Source organism: Carassius gibelio, chromosome A22 (assembly GCF_023724105.1).
Source record: "Carassius gibelio isolate Cgi1373 ecotype wild population from Czech Republic chromosome A22, carGib1.2-hapl.c, whole genome shotgun sequence".
In the NCBI taxonomy this organism is placed as follows: domain Eukaryota; kingdom Metazoa; phylum Chordata; class Actinopteri; order Cypriniformes; family Cyprinidae; genus Carassius; species Carassius gibelio.
In genome coordinates, this window is record NC_068392.1 from 20,426,097 (window position 1) to 20,440,521 (window position 14,425).

The 14,425-nt window shown below is 36.9% G+C and overlaps 2 protein-coding genes and 1 long non-coding RNA gene across 3 annotated transcripts in view; 2 read left to right on the forward strand and 1 right to left on the reverse strand.

Moving 5' to 3' along the window:
* Positions 1 to 14,425, reverse strand: part of LOC127943318 (uncharacterized) — a 368,782-nt gene that overhangs the window by 187,739 nt on the left and 166,618 nt on the right. The gene's annotated exons all lie outside the window — the stretch shown is intronic.
* LOC127943336 (uncharacterized) overlaps positions 1 to 14,425 on the forward strand; it is a 45,460-nt gene that overhangs the window by 10,908 nt on the left and 20,127 nt on the right. Inside the window, exon 2 of the long non-coding RNA XR_008149622.1 lies at positions 8,092 to 8,303. This is a non-coding gene — a long non-coding RNA (uncharacterized LOC127943336). The remainder of the gene's footprint in view (positions 1 to 8,091; positions 8,304 to 14,425) is intronic.
* On the forward strand, positions 11,209 to 13,183 carry LOC127943323 (transcription factor Sox-2-like). Its single transcript, XM_052539695.1, has one exon. It carries the CDS (start codon positions 11,473 to 11,475, stop codon positions 12,418 to 12,420), a length of 948 nt encoding a protein of 315 aa, XP_052395655.1. The 5' UTR covers positions 11,209 to 11,472; the 3' UTR covers positions 12,421 to 13,183.

The following is a 14,425-nucleotide window of genomic DNA, read 5'->3' on the forward strand; positions in this document are numbered from 1 at the left end:
AAATGTTCTATAAAGTGGAAAAATAGAAGAATTATTGGATTTACAGTGGATTCTTTACACTTTATTTTAAGACATGTTCAGTGAAAGGTTCTTTATGTAACCCAAAAAGGTTTTCCTACACTCTTAAAAATAAAGTATTTTTATTGCCATCTATGATTCCACGAAGAACCCTTAACATTCATGGAAACTTTTTATTTCACAAAATGTTCTTTATGTTGGAAAAATATTCTTTAGATTATTAAAATGTTCTTCAAATGGATTAAAAAAAAAATCTAATATTTTTGGAGAACCCAAAATGGTTCTTTCTATGGCGTTGCTCTAAAAGCCCCCTTTTGGAACCATTCTTTTTTAGCTATAAATGTATAAAGATGGATTGGATTAACAATTTGGAAGAATTTAGTAAGAAATGTTGGTTGCACTTTATTTTACGGTACGTTTACTAACATGCACTTATAGTGTACTTACAGTGTATTTTAAAGTTCTGGTAATACAAGGTAACTACATGGGGTAGGGTTAGGTTTAGGGGTAGGTTCAGGGTTAGTACCTAGTTATTACATAGTTATTGTAATTACTTTAATAAGTACATAGTATGTACATGAGGAACAGGAGAAAATGGTGATACTTAACTGTCTTGGTTTTTGAGCAATAAAATTGTCTGTCATAGAAGCAGAGTATGTTAAAATTACATCACTAAAGACATGGTAAGTAACATCATCATTTGACTATCTTACAGAGAAAAATAAATACATCTTTTTTTATACTAAAACTAGATTTTGTGAGTAAACTCTTGATGTCAGCGCTCTCCCTCTCTGCTGGAGCTGTATTAATGCCATCTATCAGCACATGAGCAGAGCATGTAACATGATAAGAGCTGGCAGCATGATTCATTTGATTCTATTAGCAGAGTGGCAGAGTTACATGGCAGCGTTAAACGGAGCAGATGTTAACAGTGGGAGGTGATGGAACAGCACACACACACACACACACACAGATGCTGCAAACTGTTGCGTGCACTTGTCAGCAAGTGTAAACGTGTGTGCTTTATGATGCCATTTAAAGGAGAGTGTCTTAACATAGGCCATTTCCCACCGCGCAAGGGACATTTCTACGCCTCCTTAACTCATGTTTTCTTTGCTTTTCACACACAGGCAAACACTTGTGATTTATCTTCCCGTGAACTGGTGGCATTTATGGGCTAGTTGTGAAATTCTATAACTACAGTATAAACAAGGGAGGAGAAAAGCGCAGGATGGAGAAAAGTGCAGGACGGAGAAATGCACACGGAGTCCTTCTGAGCATGAGACCTCCCTGCAGTTCTGTCATGAAGTGTGTGTACATGAGTGAATCTTACTCGCAGGAGGTGCTCAAGCCTGACTCCATGCTCAGAGTTAATTGTGTTTTTTTTTTCTTCTGTATGAAACTTTTAAAAATCCAATTAGGAGCTTGAGTTCATTAGGAAAGACTATTTTGAGTTTAAGCAACTATATTTTGAATGTGTTTAAAAACGGGTGAAGCTTTGAAGTAATTTTATTTTATGATAATAATTACAGACTTCATGTGAGCTTAGTGTCTGTAACTAAATACACACCTCCCCAGAGGAGCATTTATTGCTCAAAGGTTGCCCACAAGCCTCTTAGTTCTTAGTGTCTTAGATGATTTTTTTCTCCCTCAAATTCCTTAGGAATAAAATAAAACTACAGAGAGGAGACCTGAATTTTTTTTTTCATAAAAATACAATTCCTCTTGGACATCTCAATTGTTTCTCCAAGAAGGCAATGGGATTACTGTAGACTTTTGCTTTTAAATCTCCTGCTATTTTCCAGTAATATCACATGTATCTCCCTTAGTTTCAAGATATGTCTCTATAATATCTCTAAGTATGCTCAGGTTAGAATTTTTTATTTCTAATTGGTCGCTATTTATAACTTATGAGGTTTTAACAAAAAAATGTTGATGTAACATTCAATCCAGTCTTTATTACAATATCTGGTGTTTTGTTGCAAACTTGATAAATCAAAGCACAGTTGGAGATACTGTTCTAAAATATAGATTGTGCTTTAATTATTATTATTATTTTTAAATCCTATGGGTCCTCTATTCCATTTTCAATGAAAATATATAAGTAAATTACTTGTAATATATACAGTTGACTGAAAGTATGAAAATTTTTCAAATGCTGATGTCATCTCATCTAACCACCCCAACAAAACTGAGTTTACAGTGTAATATAGAACCTCCTAATAGCATCTCCAAAAACTGGCCATTGTCTCTTTTTGTCTGTGATCTGGAAGGGGTGTGAACCACACTGATCTTCCTCTATTCATCCACAAGAGCCTGGTATTTATTTATTCCTGGATTTCCCTTGGCTTGAGAAAAAGTCCACAAGATAGCTATATTGATCTGAGCACTGGACAGCCATCACACCCAGTCCCCGCTCATCTCAGATGGTGGTCCAGAGCCAGTGTCTGTACAGATATCTCCACACAACCTGCCAGTGCTGGAACACTATGCGCTTCCTCTACTGGGAACAAGCGGCCCATTCAAACACATCAGTGAGGCCAGAGATTGACCTAATCACATGCTTCCCAAGTCCGTTATGATGTGTGGAAACTCTCCAACTAACAGTGTCAGTCTGAAGGGATGTAGGAGAATGCAATTTTAGTAAGGTAGTGGTTAGGTTTTAGTGAAGCATTGGTAAAAAATATATGTTCCAATTAGAAGTTCCACAAATAACTTTTGATTCACTAGTTCTTCAAAAAAAAAAAAATGTCTGGTGCATTTATGAATCAGAAAGGCATTACTCTAAATCTGAACAACTCATCATGTGCAGCAAGAGCTTTTTAAATCTTCAGATAACGATATTGGAATTCAAGAACCTTGAGCAACTCAAGAAACCAAGAAGCCAAATGTTTAGTTATTAATATACCATACGCTGAATAGTGAAGAATGAAATATTTACCTTTTTATTTCTGGAATCAAATTCACTGTTTGAAAATCTTTAATAGAAACATTACTGTTCAAAGAAACAAGATGATCAAAGACATAATCAAGGACTAAGAGAAGCCAAGGTGTTCTCGGCCATGATGTTGGATTTTGTGTTAAGGGTATGTTTTCTAAGCCTATATCTTATGACACTCATAAGCAGAAATGTGAGGGACACCTGCCGTCGCCCATGTCACCAAAGTTTAAGAGGTATCATCCTGTGGTGTGTCCAGTATCTCATCTGGATTTGAAACAACTCTTCACACTTAATTACGGAGGATGAGGAAAATGCCCTATTTCTCTTTGTTATAGGCTAAGCTTCCAGTAATCCCAAACAAAAGGTCTGGCTCTGGAAGCTGTAGGATTTGCTGGTGGGATTATAGTCTCATGGATAATGATGTGCAGTCAGCGAAAGCAAAGCTTTATTTGAATTCAAATTGGCCGGTAAACAAAACCCATCGGTATGTCTGCTGTTGGAGTATCTGTCTAGTAAGCACTGTGTCAATGCATCAGCAAACCCATGCAATTTATATGGATCTATTATTGCCGTTACAGTGAGCAAGTGTTCTGTTATCTATCTCTTCATTATATGAGGGTTGCTGGAGCTCTGTTTACGTACGATTCCTCTGCGCTACAGAGCCCATATCTGGCTTTTGATAGTACCTGTCTCTTGTGCTTGTTTTCAATGCACTTTGATTAATAGACACGTGGTTTCATAGAGACTTTTTAAGAAGCATTTGCCTTTTTTAGCAATTTTTATTTACTTGAAATGTATTTCTTACAGCTACTAAGTCAACAATATTCATTAGTGCTTGACACTAGCAAGCTAGCATTGCTACTAGTATTACTTACATTAAGGGTTAGGGATTCTCAAGAACTCAATATTAAACTTTAAGGAGTAACTTGCCCTTCAATTTGTGTGAAAGGCATAAATGATACCCTGATTTATGTGGCTTATTAAAAAAACATACTTATCTTGATTTAAAACACATCTGGCAGACACTGAAAGAGGACCTGCGATTAAGTGTAGGCTTTTTTGACTTAGAACAGCATGAAATCAACTATAGCAACAATCTAAAACACCCTGAAAATGTCTTAACAATCAACAAGAATACCCTAAACATAAATGACAACCACAAACTAAGCTTTATTGCAACTAGGATTAATTTATTCTTAGTCCTGTGTCAAGTGTACTATTATTTTGATCAATTTTATTTGCAGTTATTGTTATCATTTGGGAATTTTTTTTTTTTTTTTTTACATTTCAAAAGTTGCTCTTTCACCAATAAACACAAATCAATAGAATATCGACTCTTCTCTGTAGTCTGAAATGTTTTGGCTCTTTTTTTAAAACTACATTTTAGTCTCATAATTTATTCTCAGTTGTCGTTTAATTACCTTATTATAGTCTTGTCATCTTCTTGTTTTCATCAGGGGAAAAACTTTGTTGATGAACATTTTTCGTCATAGATTTCATTAATGAAATTAACACTTACTGCAACAAGTTCAGTTGGTTTCCATTGTGTTAGTTGTACGCACCTTGATGTGGCTCTCTTGATGTAGACCAATAGGTAGCTAATTAGCAACCACCCAGAAATCTCTGAAAATGCCCCAGGAACTATCAAGATCACTCTAGCAACCACATAACAATACCCTGGGTACCATTTACACACATCCTAGCATCATTGCAACAACTTCCATTGGTTTCTGTTGGGGAAGTTTTTCACACATTAATGTGGCTCTTTTGGTGTACACCAATATGTAACTGACTACAAACCACCCAGAAGACCATGAAAATGCCCAAGCAACCATCTAGATGCCCTTGCAATGGTATAGTAATGCCTCGTCAAGCATCCAGAACATCTTAACATTATTGTGGCAAGTTCCATGGATAGCAATTGGGACAGTTATTCACACCTTAATGTTTCTCTTTTGATGTAGACCAGTATGAAACCAACTAGCAAACACCCAGTTAATGCCCTAGCAACTAACAAGAGTTGGGTTGTTGATGCCACTCAAAGAAGTCTTTGGTTGTGTATCAGTGGCCTAATCAATAATGGATTGGATTGGTTGGTGTATTTTAAGGCACCAGAGTGTGTCAGCTTAGTGCCACTGCACTTTATATTTCCAAGTCAGACACCTTTTAATTTAATTCAACTAGAGCGAGACAACATGGGAGTCAAATATAAGCCACATGTCCTTTGCACCTTATTTACTGTAGGTGGTGATTTCGAATAATGTATTTTGTGTTGTTCTGGAGGTTGGGCTCCAACTGTTTTCCCTCTTTCATTTCATGTTCCTGATGATGAGGCAAAGTCATTTAATTCAATATTTTCACAAGTAGAAAGACCTTGAGGTCCTAAGACACCTCAGAATACCTAGACAATTAATATGCACACACAGACCTGCAATTCACTTCTCTGGAAATGTCTTTCCAGTGGTGTTGTGAATCTGACCTTTGAGATCTTCTTTAATAAAGGTGTTATAGATTTTTTTTTCACTTAGAGCACACACATATAATAAAATTAAGAAGAACTTATAGCTTAAAAGCATTTCTCTGTACTCTAATAGCCTGAACGCATAGCCTGTGATGTAACTCTGAAGATAACTGCGCCTGTATTTCCTCCTGACCGTATATGAATCGCAAGGCTTTCATCACTTGGTCCTGGCTCGTGCCTTTAAAGAAAGGCAGTGTTGGAATGGTTTTGATCCTGTGTTCTGGCTCTGTTAAAATTGTTTTCAGGATGTTTAGTCTAAGTGGCAGGTAGATCAGACACAGGGAAGGGATAATTTTAGGACATGACCTATATTTTCTGTCATATTAATGTTAAAAACAACCCACACGAAACATTTCAAGTGTTTCAACTAACTAATCTGGAAAAGTTTTTATCACCAAGCACACTATGAATGAATGATCACTTTTATGCCTCGATGAACGATACATGGGAATATAACTTGGGTCTTCTCTCGGTTTTCACATTAAGCAATTTACGTAACATGGCCACAACACTGAGCTGATTTAATAACATACATGTTATTATGGCACATTAATAACACATGGGGGGTGTCTCGTCGTCTTGTCCCACTGGAGCTCTGTTCATTCAGCCATTGAAGAAGTTCACACAGAGGTTCACTCAGGCTGTGACTGACAGGTCTCGAACCCTGGAACGCTTCCCCTTGATTACAGATTCAGCGGGGTCTAAAGTGTCATACTCCCATTAAGCTGGGGTTGTGTCACCATAATGCACACAAAATAGCAGCCAGAACACACTCTCATGCATATGGAAATGAATGGCCATTCATTCATATATCAGCGATGCAGGCCGACTCCATCAGAAGCACATTAGTATCTGACGCATTGCAACGCAGAAGTGAACCGCAGCCGATCTGACTGCAGTTCTGTCATTTTCACCGATTGTTTTGTCACCGTTTAATGGTTGTTGAAGCATCAGCCCATCATCACTTTGATTGGAGCTGTAAGAGCAGTTATTCTGCAGCAAAACACAACACTAACAGTAAATCTATTACTCCTGTTAACAATAATAAATTATGTTTTTTTATTGTAAAATTTACTTTTTGACAAATCATTAATTAATATTTTTGACTTCACTTTTTGATGGTTATTATTATTATTAGCCTACGTACTACACACGGTGTGTTCTATTTGCCTGCATCTTTGCGAGCTCATTAGTCAGGGTAGTATTTTGATTGAAGTCATTATTGCTTTTCTTTTGTAGCAGCACCGTTGAGATTAACACTGAACCATGTTGTATGAGTAGACAAAGCCTTCACAGTCAGTGCAGTGGATTACTGTCAGTACGAAGGTATAGGGAGGACGAGGCGGCCCATAATTCCCATAGAAAGGTAGACAAACACACAACTTTTCCCTCTGAGGCCTTTTGTCTCCCCCTGCTCCTATCACCCCCAGTGCCCTGTCAGAACCCATAAGAGCGCTGACCCAACCAGAGCCAAAGCCTGAAACCCACACCGAATAAGACCGGGTCCTAGCTTCAAAGCATCTTATTCAACTCAAGCTTCTGTTGTTAGATATTTTAGAGCTTATTAATTAGACAGATCAGTTGAAAATTCAGCTATGCATTTAAATACATGCAAACTGTACTGACAAACAGGAGGAAATGTGTGATCACAGTAATGAAACTTGTCACTATGTACAAATCAAATCAAACTTGATTTTCTACTAGTATTAATTCTACTAGGACTAAATATATACATAAAATGTAAGAATTTAAGGAGCCATGCAATGACATGCAAGAAAATAATAAAAATAAATCGTGCACACGATTTATAAATAAACTTATTAGTAAATCGTGTGCATGATATAGCAAATTGAGAGCAATGAATAGTAATCGTGTGCACCTTTTACATCGAGGGAACGAATAAGTAAAACGTGCATTTATTTTTATTTTTTTCATGCACGTCATGTGCAGAGCTCCTGACAAACTGGTGAATGTCATTGTTTTACAACTGGCATTGCTTTTTTTATTTTATTTGTATTCATTTTGTGTGTGTGATTATATCATGACATAACTTTTATTATTATTATTATTATTATTATTATTATTATTATTATTATTATTATTACTACTACTACTACTACTACTACTACTTCTACTACTACTACTACTATACCTTTATTTAAATGCATATTATATAGTGGTTTCTTTTTGCTGTTGTTGTTCACATTATTCTGATAAATGTATGGAAGCACTGAATGCTCCCCGGCTGTACATGCCATGGCAGTGTATTTTCTGAAGTAAAATCTTTATCAAATAGCCATTCTTTTCGTTTGAAAAAGCCAGCCCATTACCTCGCGAATGCTTTTGTTGGCCCTTTACAAGAGCGAACAAAAACTGTTATTCAGAAGAAGGCTTTAGATTTTTATTGTTGGTGGAGCTCACAGTGTTATTGTAATAAAAAGAGCCATCTGTGTCAGAGACAATGGCTTCAAATTATCTCTGAATACCCAGTGAAAAAAAATATAAAGCTTCCTCCTTTCTCATTATGTTTGGTGGGGGGTTTTGTAGACTTGCTATAAGTGACTTTTGTTGTTCTTGATGCATTCTTCTTTTTCAATCGGCCCCTTTTCAGATGGTTTGTAACTGTAGATGAGCTGAGGCGGGCGAACACAGCCGCGCAGCGAGCACTCTTGAGCGGGCACACGGAGCGAGTGGACGCTGCTGGATCATGAGAGCGGACGCCGGAGGAAAGCGCGGCCGGAAAGAGCGCCTGCTCGCCGGGCGCGCATGTGAGGATCCGCCCTAGAGGCAGACGGAACTCTTGATGTGTCAGTCAAACTGAGTGTAAGTAACTCTGGTTTGATGCTCGGCTTCTGCGCGCGTCTGTCTGCTGGGACAGGATATTAATTAGAGATTTAAAAAGCGTGTTACATGTTTGTTATTTTAAAATATGAATATGCGTTTTTAGGAGGCAGCATTTTTCCAAGCTATTTTGTTCGTTTTATATATATACGTGTACAGTAGATGTCTACTTTTTGACATTTCATGGCTGTCTGGAAAACTACAAAAATGTTACAAGTGTTTTTAATTGTTTTAATATTTAAAATGTATGTTAAATTAAAGTACAATTAACACATCAAAATTAGTTTGTAATCTTCAAAATTTCGTCTTTTTTTTTAAGAAAACTATCAAAATAATTCTAAAGATGACTGTGATAATCTGTCATGTCAGAATGAAACATTTAATGTCAAACTTTCTATCTGAAGATGTATTGCAAATTTTCAGCTTTTGTTTAAATGCTTCAGTTTGTTAATTTTGGTCGCTGATGTTTCTGAACTATTTTAAGCACCTATAGCTATAAATTGGATACCGTTATCATGTTTATAGATGTATAAAGCAGAGTTATTTGTCATATTTTGATCTGTAGTCAGCACGGCCCCTAGTGGACAAAATTCTCTCTCACACACACACACACACTCTCTCTCTCTCTCTCTCTCTCTCTCTCTCACACACACACACACACACACACACCTACCAAACTCTCACTCTCAAAGAATGTTTTCTGTAATTGTTGAATTCGTTTCTGTGTACATAGGCCCATATTTGTTAGCATGCACTGGATTAGTTGTGAGATATTGAGCGCAAACATTAAAAAAATAAACAAAATAAATAAAAATATCGACGAAAGTGTAGTTAGCCTGGTAGTTATTTCCGTTTATTTATTTATTTTTACGGTTTCAAACAGCTTAATGGTTCTCGTAGGAAATGTTACGTTTGTTTGATTGATTTACTTGTGTTTTCTATTTATCTCTTTTTTTTTTTAGTTTCTTTGTGTTTATTCATTTTCATCTGTCAGGCAATTCTTTATTTCTAACACATCAGTCTTCAGGACCATGGGATATCATTAAAATGTATTCATTCGCTTAATATTAAGAAACTTGTTTTTTTTTTTTTTTTTTTTTTTTCACAAGCTGCTAACTATTGTTTAGAACTGCGACAATTGCCAATTTAGCCGAAGCAGGATCCTCTCTGGGACGTTAGAGATTCCCTGCTGTTCTACACATTTCCATAAGCAGATTAAAGCAGTCAAATGCAGATCGAGAGAGCAGTTTAGAGCTGCATTAGAATAGCGCGTGCTGCACTGCCCTCGTGCTCAAATCCGCGGATTTGTCAGGCGCTTAATAGAAGTTTAAAGTGACATCACGACTATTTGTTTATTTATTCAGGTATCCATCCTTCAAAAATAAATCTAAAACATTTTCAAATATGCAGTGGGCTAGCTTTATTTTTTATTTGTGTTTGCTCTTTAGAATTGATTTTGTATATGGTAACAATGTATTACACATTATGGACTTTGATTTATAAATAAAACAAATGGATAAATCAATCGTGTTGGGAAATATTTTAAAGGGCCAGTCGTTGAGTTTTTCTTCTATTGTTATCACCACAAGAGGACGCTCTTGAAACATTAAAAGATCTGCTTTCGTGCATAGTCGAAATTTTTTTATTTTTTTTCTTCTTCTTCTTCTTCTTCCTGACATTAAGCCTGTTTGTATATTAGTTCCACTTCTGTCGTCTTGTCGTTTAATGTCTACTTCTGCAGAAGAATGATCAACTTTAAATCGTAACTCTTGGAGAACAGATCTTCTTACCAAAAATGACACCGCGTGTTTTAGTTATTATAAAACAGCGCAATGGTTGTTTTTGACAATTGGATTTGATCAGATTGCATGATTATAAAGCTGTTTTTCTGAAGGAGGCTGTGCGGAATAAACCGTCTTTCCTGTCAGTCTTCATGGAGGAAATCCTCAGATCTCAGATGGGCAGTGTAGTCAGCTTCTGTGGTGCTTTTGTTCAGAGTGATGTAATGACAAGAGCCGAGACAAAACTACCTATTTGTGATGATTGACGGGGCTCTGTTTTCTAATTCACATTCAGCCTGAGCCGTTGAAGTGTAGTGTATGAATACAGAAATCCTACCACACATTCTTCTTATTGTTTCCAGAAATAAGAATAAATAATATAACACTTTATGTATATATATATATATATATATATATATATATATACATAATAGCACACGAGCAGTGATTGTTTATTACATATGTTAACATTTGCTAATAATACAAATAACAACCGAGAGTAATCACAAAATTAATAATGACTTTAATAAGTAAAATAAATATTGTACATTTGTGTTTAACACACTTCCGTAGGCCTAAAGGTTTTATCCAAGAGCAATATTCAAACAGAAACTTACAGGCTAATACTATGAGACTTTTTCTAAAAAATTCGTTTTTAATTTTATTTTTCAATGTCCAATGTTTCAGTGTTCAACAGTCCATTTAAACTTGCAAATTAGACGTTAACATATACATGTAGCTACTAAAAAATAATAAATAAATAAATACAATTCCGGACGCTTTGTACAGCAAAGGCAGAACTGTATGTTTTAGTTTAGGATCTCAAAATCACATGTCCTTGTAATATAGTATGGTTTGAGAGTAATTTGTGTGAAATACTCTCACTTTAGTAAGTTATTGCTCTGATAACACACACACACACACACACACACACTCGCAGTGTTCATTGGTGGAGAAGTGCTGCCTGTGCCTCAGCGCTACACTGCTGACCGCCAGTAACCCCGCCCCTTTATGCAAATCCTAGAGACACACAGGCTTGGCTGAGAGAGCAGACGCGCTCTGATTGGTCAGCGACAAACCCATTTATATTCGCTGACAGTCGCTCTATGAATGGTTGTCTATTAACTTGTTCAAAAAGTATCAGGAGTTGACAAGGGCTCAGGCGAGGAGGGAAAGCGAGTTTGTGTTGATTCTTCAAGACTAAAAAAATAAGTTTGTGGGCTCAACAGGACCCGAGAGCGCGTACCTCCTCAGCAAAGTTCCCACAACTGCTAAGGTAACTTCAGCAGCCTGCACTTTGGACTTCTTTGCGTGTTTTTTTGTTTTTGTTTTTACTTCTGGTGGGGAAGACTTTCACGAAATCGTTTTAAATGTATAACATGATGGAGACCGAGCTGAAACCCCCGGTGTCTCAGCAGAACACGGGGGGCACGGGGAACACCAACTCTTCAGGAAACAACCAGAAAAACAGCCCGGACCGGGTCAAGAGACCCATGAACGCCTTCATGGTGTGGTCGCGGGGCCAGAGGAGGAAAATGGCACAGGAGAACCCCAAAATGCACAATTCGGAAATAAGCAAGCGCCTTGGGGCCGAGTGGAAACTTCTGTCCGAGAGCGAGAAGCGGCCGTTCATCGACGAAGCCAAGCGCCTTCGGGCTCTCCACATGAAGGAACACCCGGATTACAAATACAGACCCCGGAGGAAAACCAAGACCCTCATGAAGAAGGACAAGTACACCCTGCCGGGCGGGCTTCTGGCGCCGGGCGGCAACGGCATGGGCGCCGGTGTGGGTGTAGGGGCCGGTTTGGGCTCTGGGGTCAACCAGAGGATGGACAGTTATGCCCACATGAACGGCTGGACCAACGGAGGCTACGGCATGATGCAGGAGCAGCTGGGTTACCCGCAGCACCCGGGACTGAACGCGCACAACACGGCGCAGATGCAGCCCATGCACCGCTACGACATGAGCGCGCTCCAGTACAACTCCATGAGCAACTCGCAGACCTACATGAACGGATCGCCCACCTACAGCATGTCCTATTCGCAGCAAAGCACGCCGGGAATGACGCTGGGCTCCATGGGCTCGGTGGTCAAGTCCGAGTCCAGCTCGAGTCCGCCGGTGGTCACGTCGTCCTCTCACGGCCGGGCCGGACAGTGTCAAACGGGGGACCTGCGGGACATGATCAGTATGTACCTGCCTGGCGCGGAGGTGCAGGACCAGAGCGCGCAGAGCAGACTGCACATGTCCCAACACTACCAGAGCGCGCCTGTGCCCGGCACGACGATCAATGGCACCATGCCCTTATCACACATGTAAATGACTTTTCTACAATTTGGACTATTTTTGTACAGGACACTTTGGGGAGGGAAAAGTTGTATAGCTCTCAAGGAAAGAACACAAACGTTTGCTTTCTATTTAAAATGGAACGGTAGGAACTCCACACAGTTTTTCGTTCTGTCGTTCTTTTTTATTTTCTGTTCTGTTCTGTTCTCTCTTTTTTTTATTGCAGAAGGTGTATGAGATTTGGAAAACTTAAGCGATTGAGAGTGAATCAAATGTTTTATTATTGCAATTGACTTGTGTACAGTATTTATCAAAGACACATAATAACAACCAGATTTAATGTTTGTCAACAGCAGGAAGTTACGTTTTTTTATAAAAGGCAAACAAGATGGCACAACTGATTTACTTCAGTATATGCTTCAAAATTCTGCGAACGCTGGAAGAACGGGATAAAAAGAGTTTCTCGATGAAGTACATAGTAATAAACCGTTATTATTATTATTATTATTATTATGAGTTCTAAATGACAGAACAAACAGTGGCACTCTCGCAGGTTCGACCTTTATTTTATTTTATTTGATAATTTTCGTTCCCCCATTCTTCATCTATTAGGCATATGAAGTTTGTGTTCTTTATTTTCTCATGGTTTGTAAATTTTCTGTACATTTTCTGTGATATTTTAAGTTTTTATTTGAAAAACTTTCATTTTTCGTAGTTGTTAAATGTGGCCAACACTCCATGTATATATTTTATCTAATAACATCATTATAACAGTTACAATCTGAGTTTTTTTTTTTTTTTTTTTTTTTTTTCAATATGCAGTTTGAAATGAATAAATTTTTGAGATTTGGATATTTGAAATGGTTTCTGGTTTTGATTTGATTTGGATATTTAGGCTTTCTTGTCTAACTATCCTATTTATAGATTCCAAATTAATTGTCACTTATACTTAAGTATGCATTCAAAATCTCTAACTCAAAGCACAGATGTGACATAAAGAGTGCATTATTGCATGAATTGGTCTGAATAAGATGACACACAGACACAAGGGTCTTCTCTTCTAAAGTAAGTATAATTCAATCGCATGTGCAGAATTGTGAAGGTGTGCTTATTGGTGTTTGCTTCAAACAAATGAAATGTTAGATGTTACTTAAATTTAGTAAGCACTAAGTTAACACCGTTTCTATTTTTTAGTGGAAACGAGGACTGTGAGCGACAACCACAGCGTGTAAGTTTCTTGCCTGTAAATCTCTGCTCTGCTTGGGGAGATAAAAACGACCCAAATGAAATGAAGACGCACGTCAAGGTAGTCACTTGCTTCAACTTTATTTCTTATTAGCTGTCTTTATATGAGTGCATGCATTTATAATGCACATTCAGTTATTTATTTAGTTTGCTTGTGCGTGCAAGTTTTAAATGTCAGTTGTTTTGAAGATTCATTATTTAAAAATATATATTTATTTAGAGTTCTTTAAATTATCTGTAATTTTATATCATCTTATATTTTATTATAAAATAATAAATAACACTAACCTCGTTATATTTTAACCTGTAAAATATATATGATATTATAGCCTATATTTCTATAATATTGCATAATATATATATATATATATATATATATATATATATATATATATATATATATATATATATATATATATATGTATATATATATATGTATATATATATATATATATATATATATATATATATATATATATATATATATTCTTAAACATTAACAAACATTAAATGCATATTGATTTTAATAATAATAATAATAATAATAATAATGTACCGTTAATGCAATGTAATGTCACTCGCTAAAAAATAAATAAATAAATAATAATAATCACATTTGGAGTTCTGCAGAATGAAAAACAAATAACAGTAAACTATTAAGCGTTGCTCCAATCACTTATGCCCTTCCCAGGTTTTGCCTTTACATGAAGATGAACGCATTAAAGCACTGGTGTAGTGTTGGACACAGAGAACATGCTGCTGGGGTTTGTCCAGTGTCGCTTACCTGAAATCA

What these genes read in the sequence shown, in the direction of transcription:
- LOC127943323 (XM_052539695.1), top strand. Translation starts at nt 11,473, where the DNA reads ATGTATAACATGATGGAGACCGAGCTGAAACCCCCGGTGTCTCAGCAG.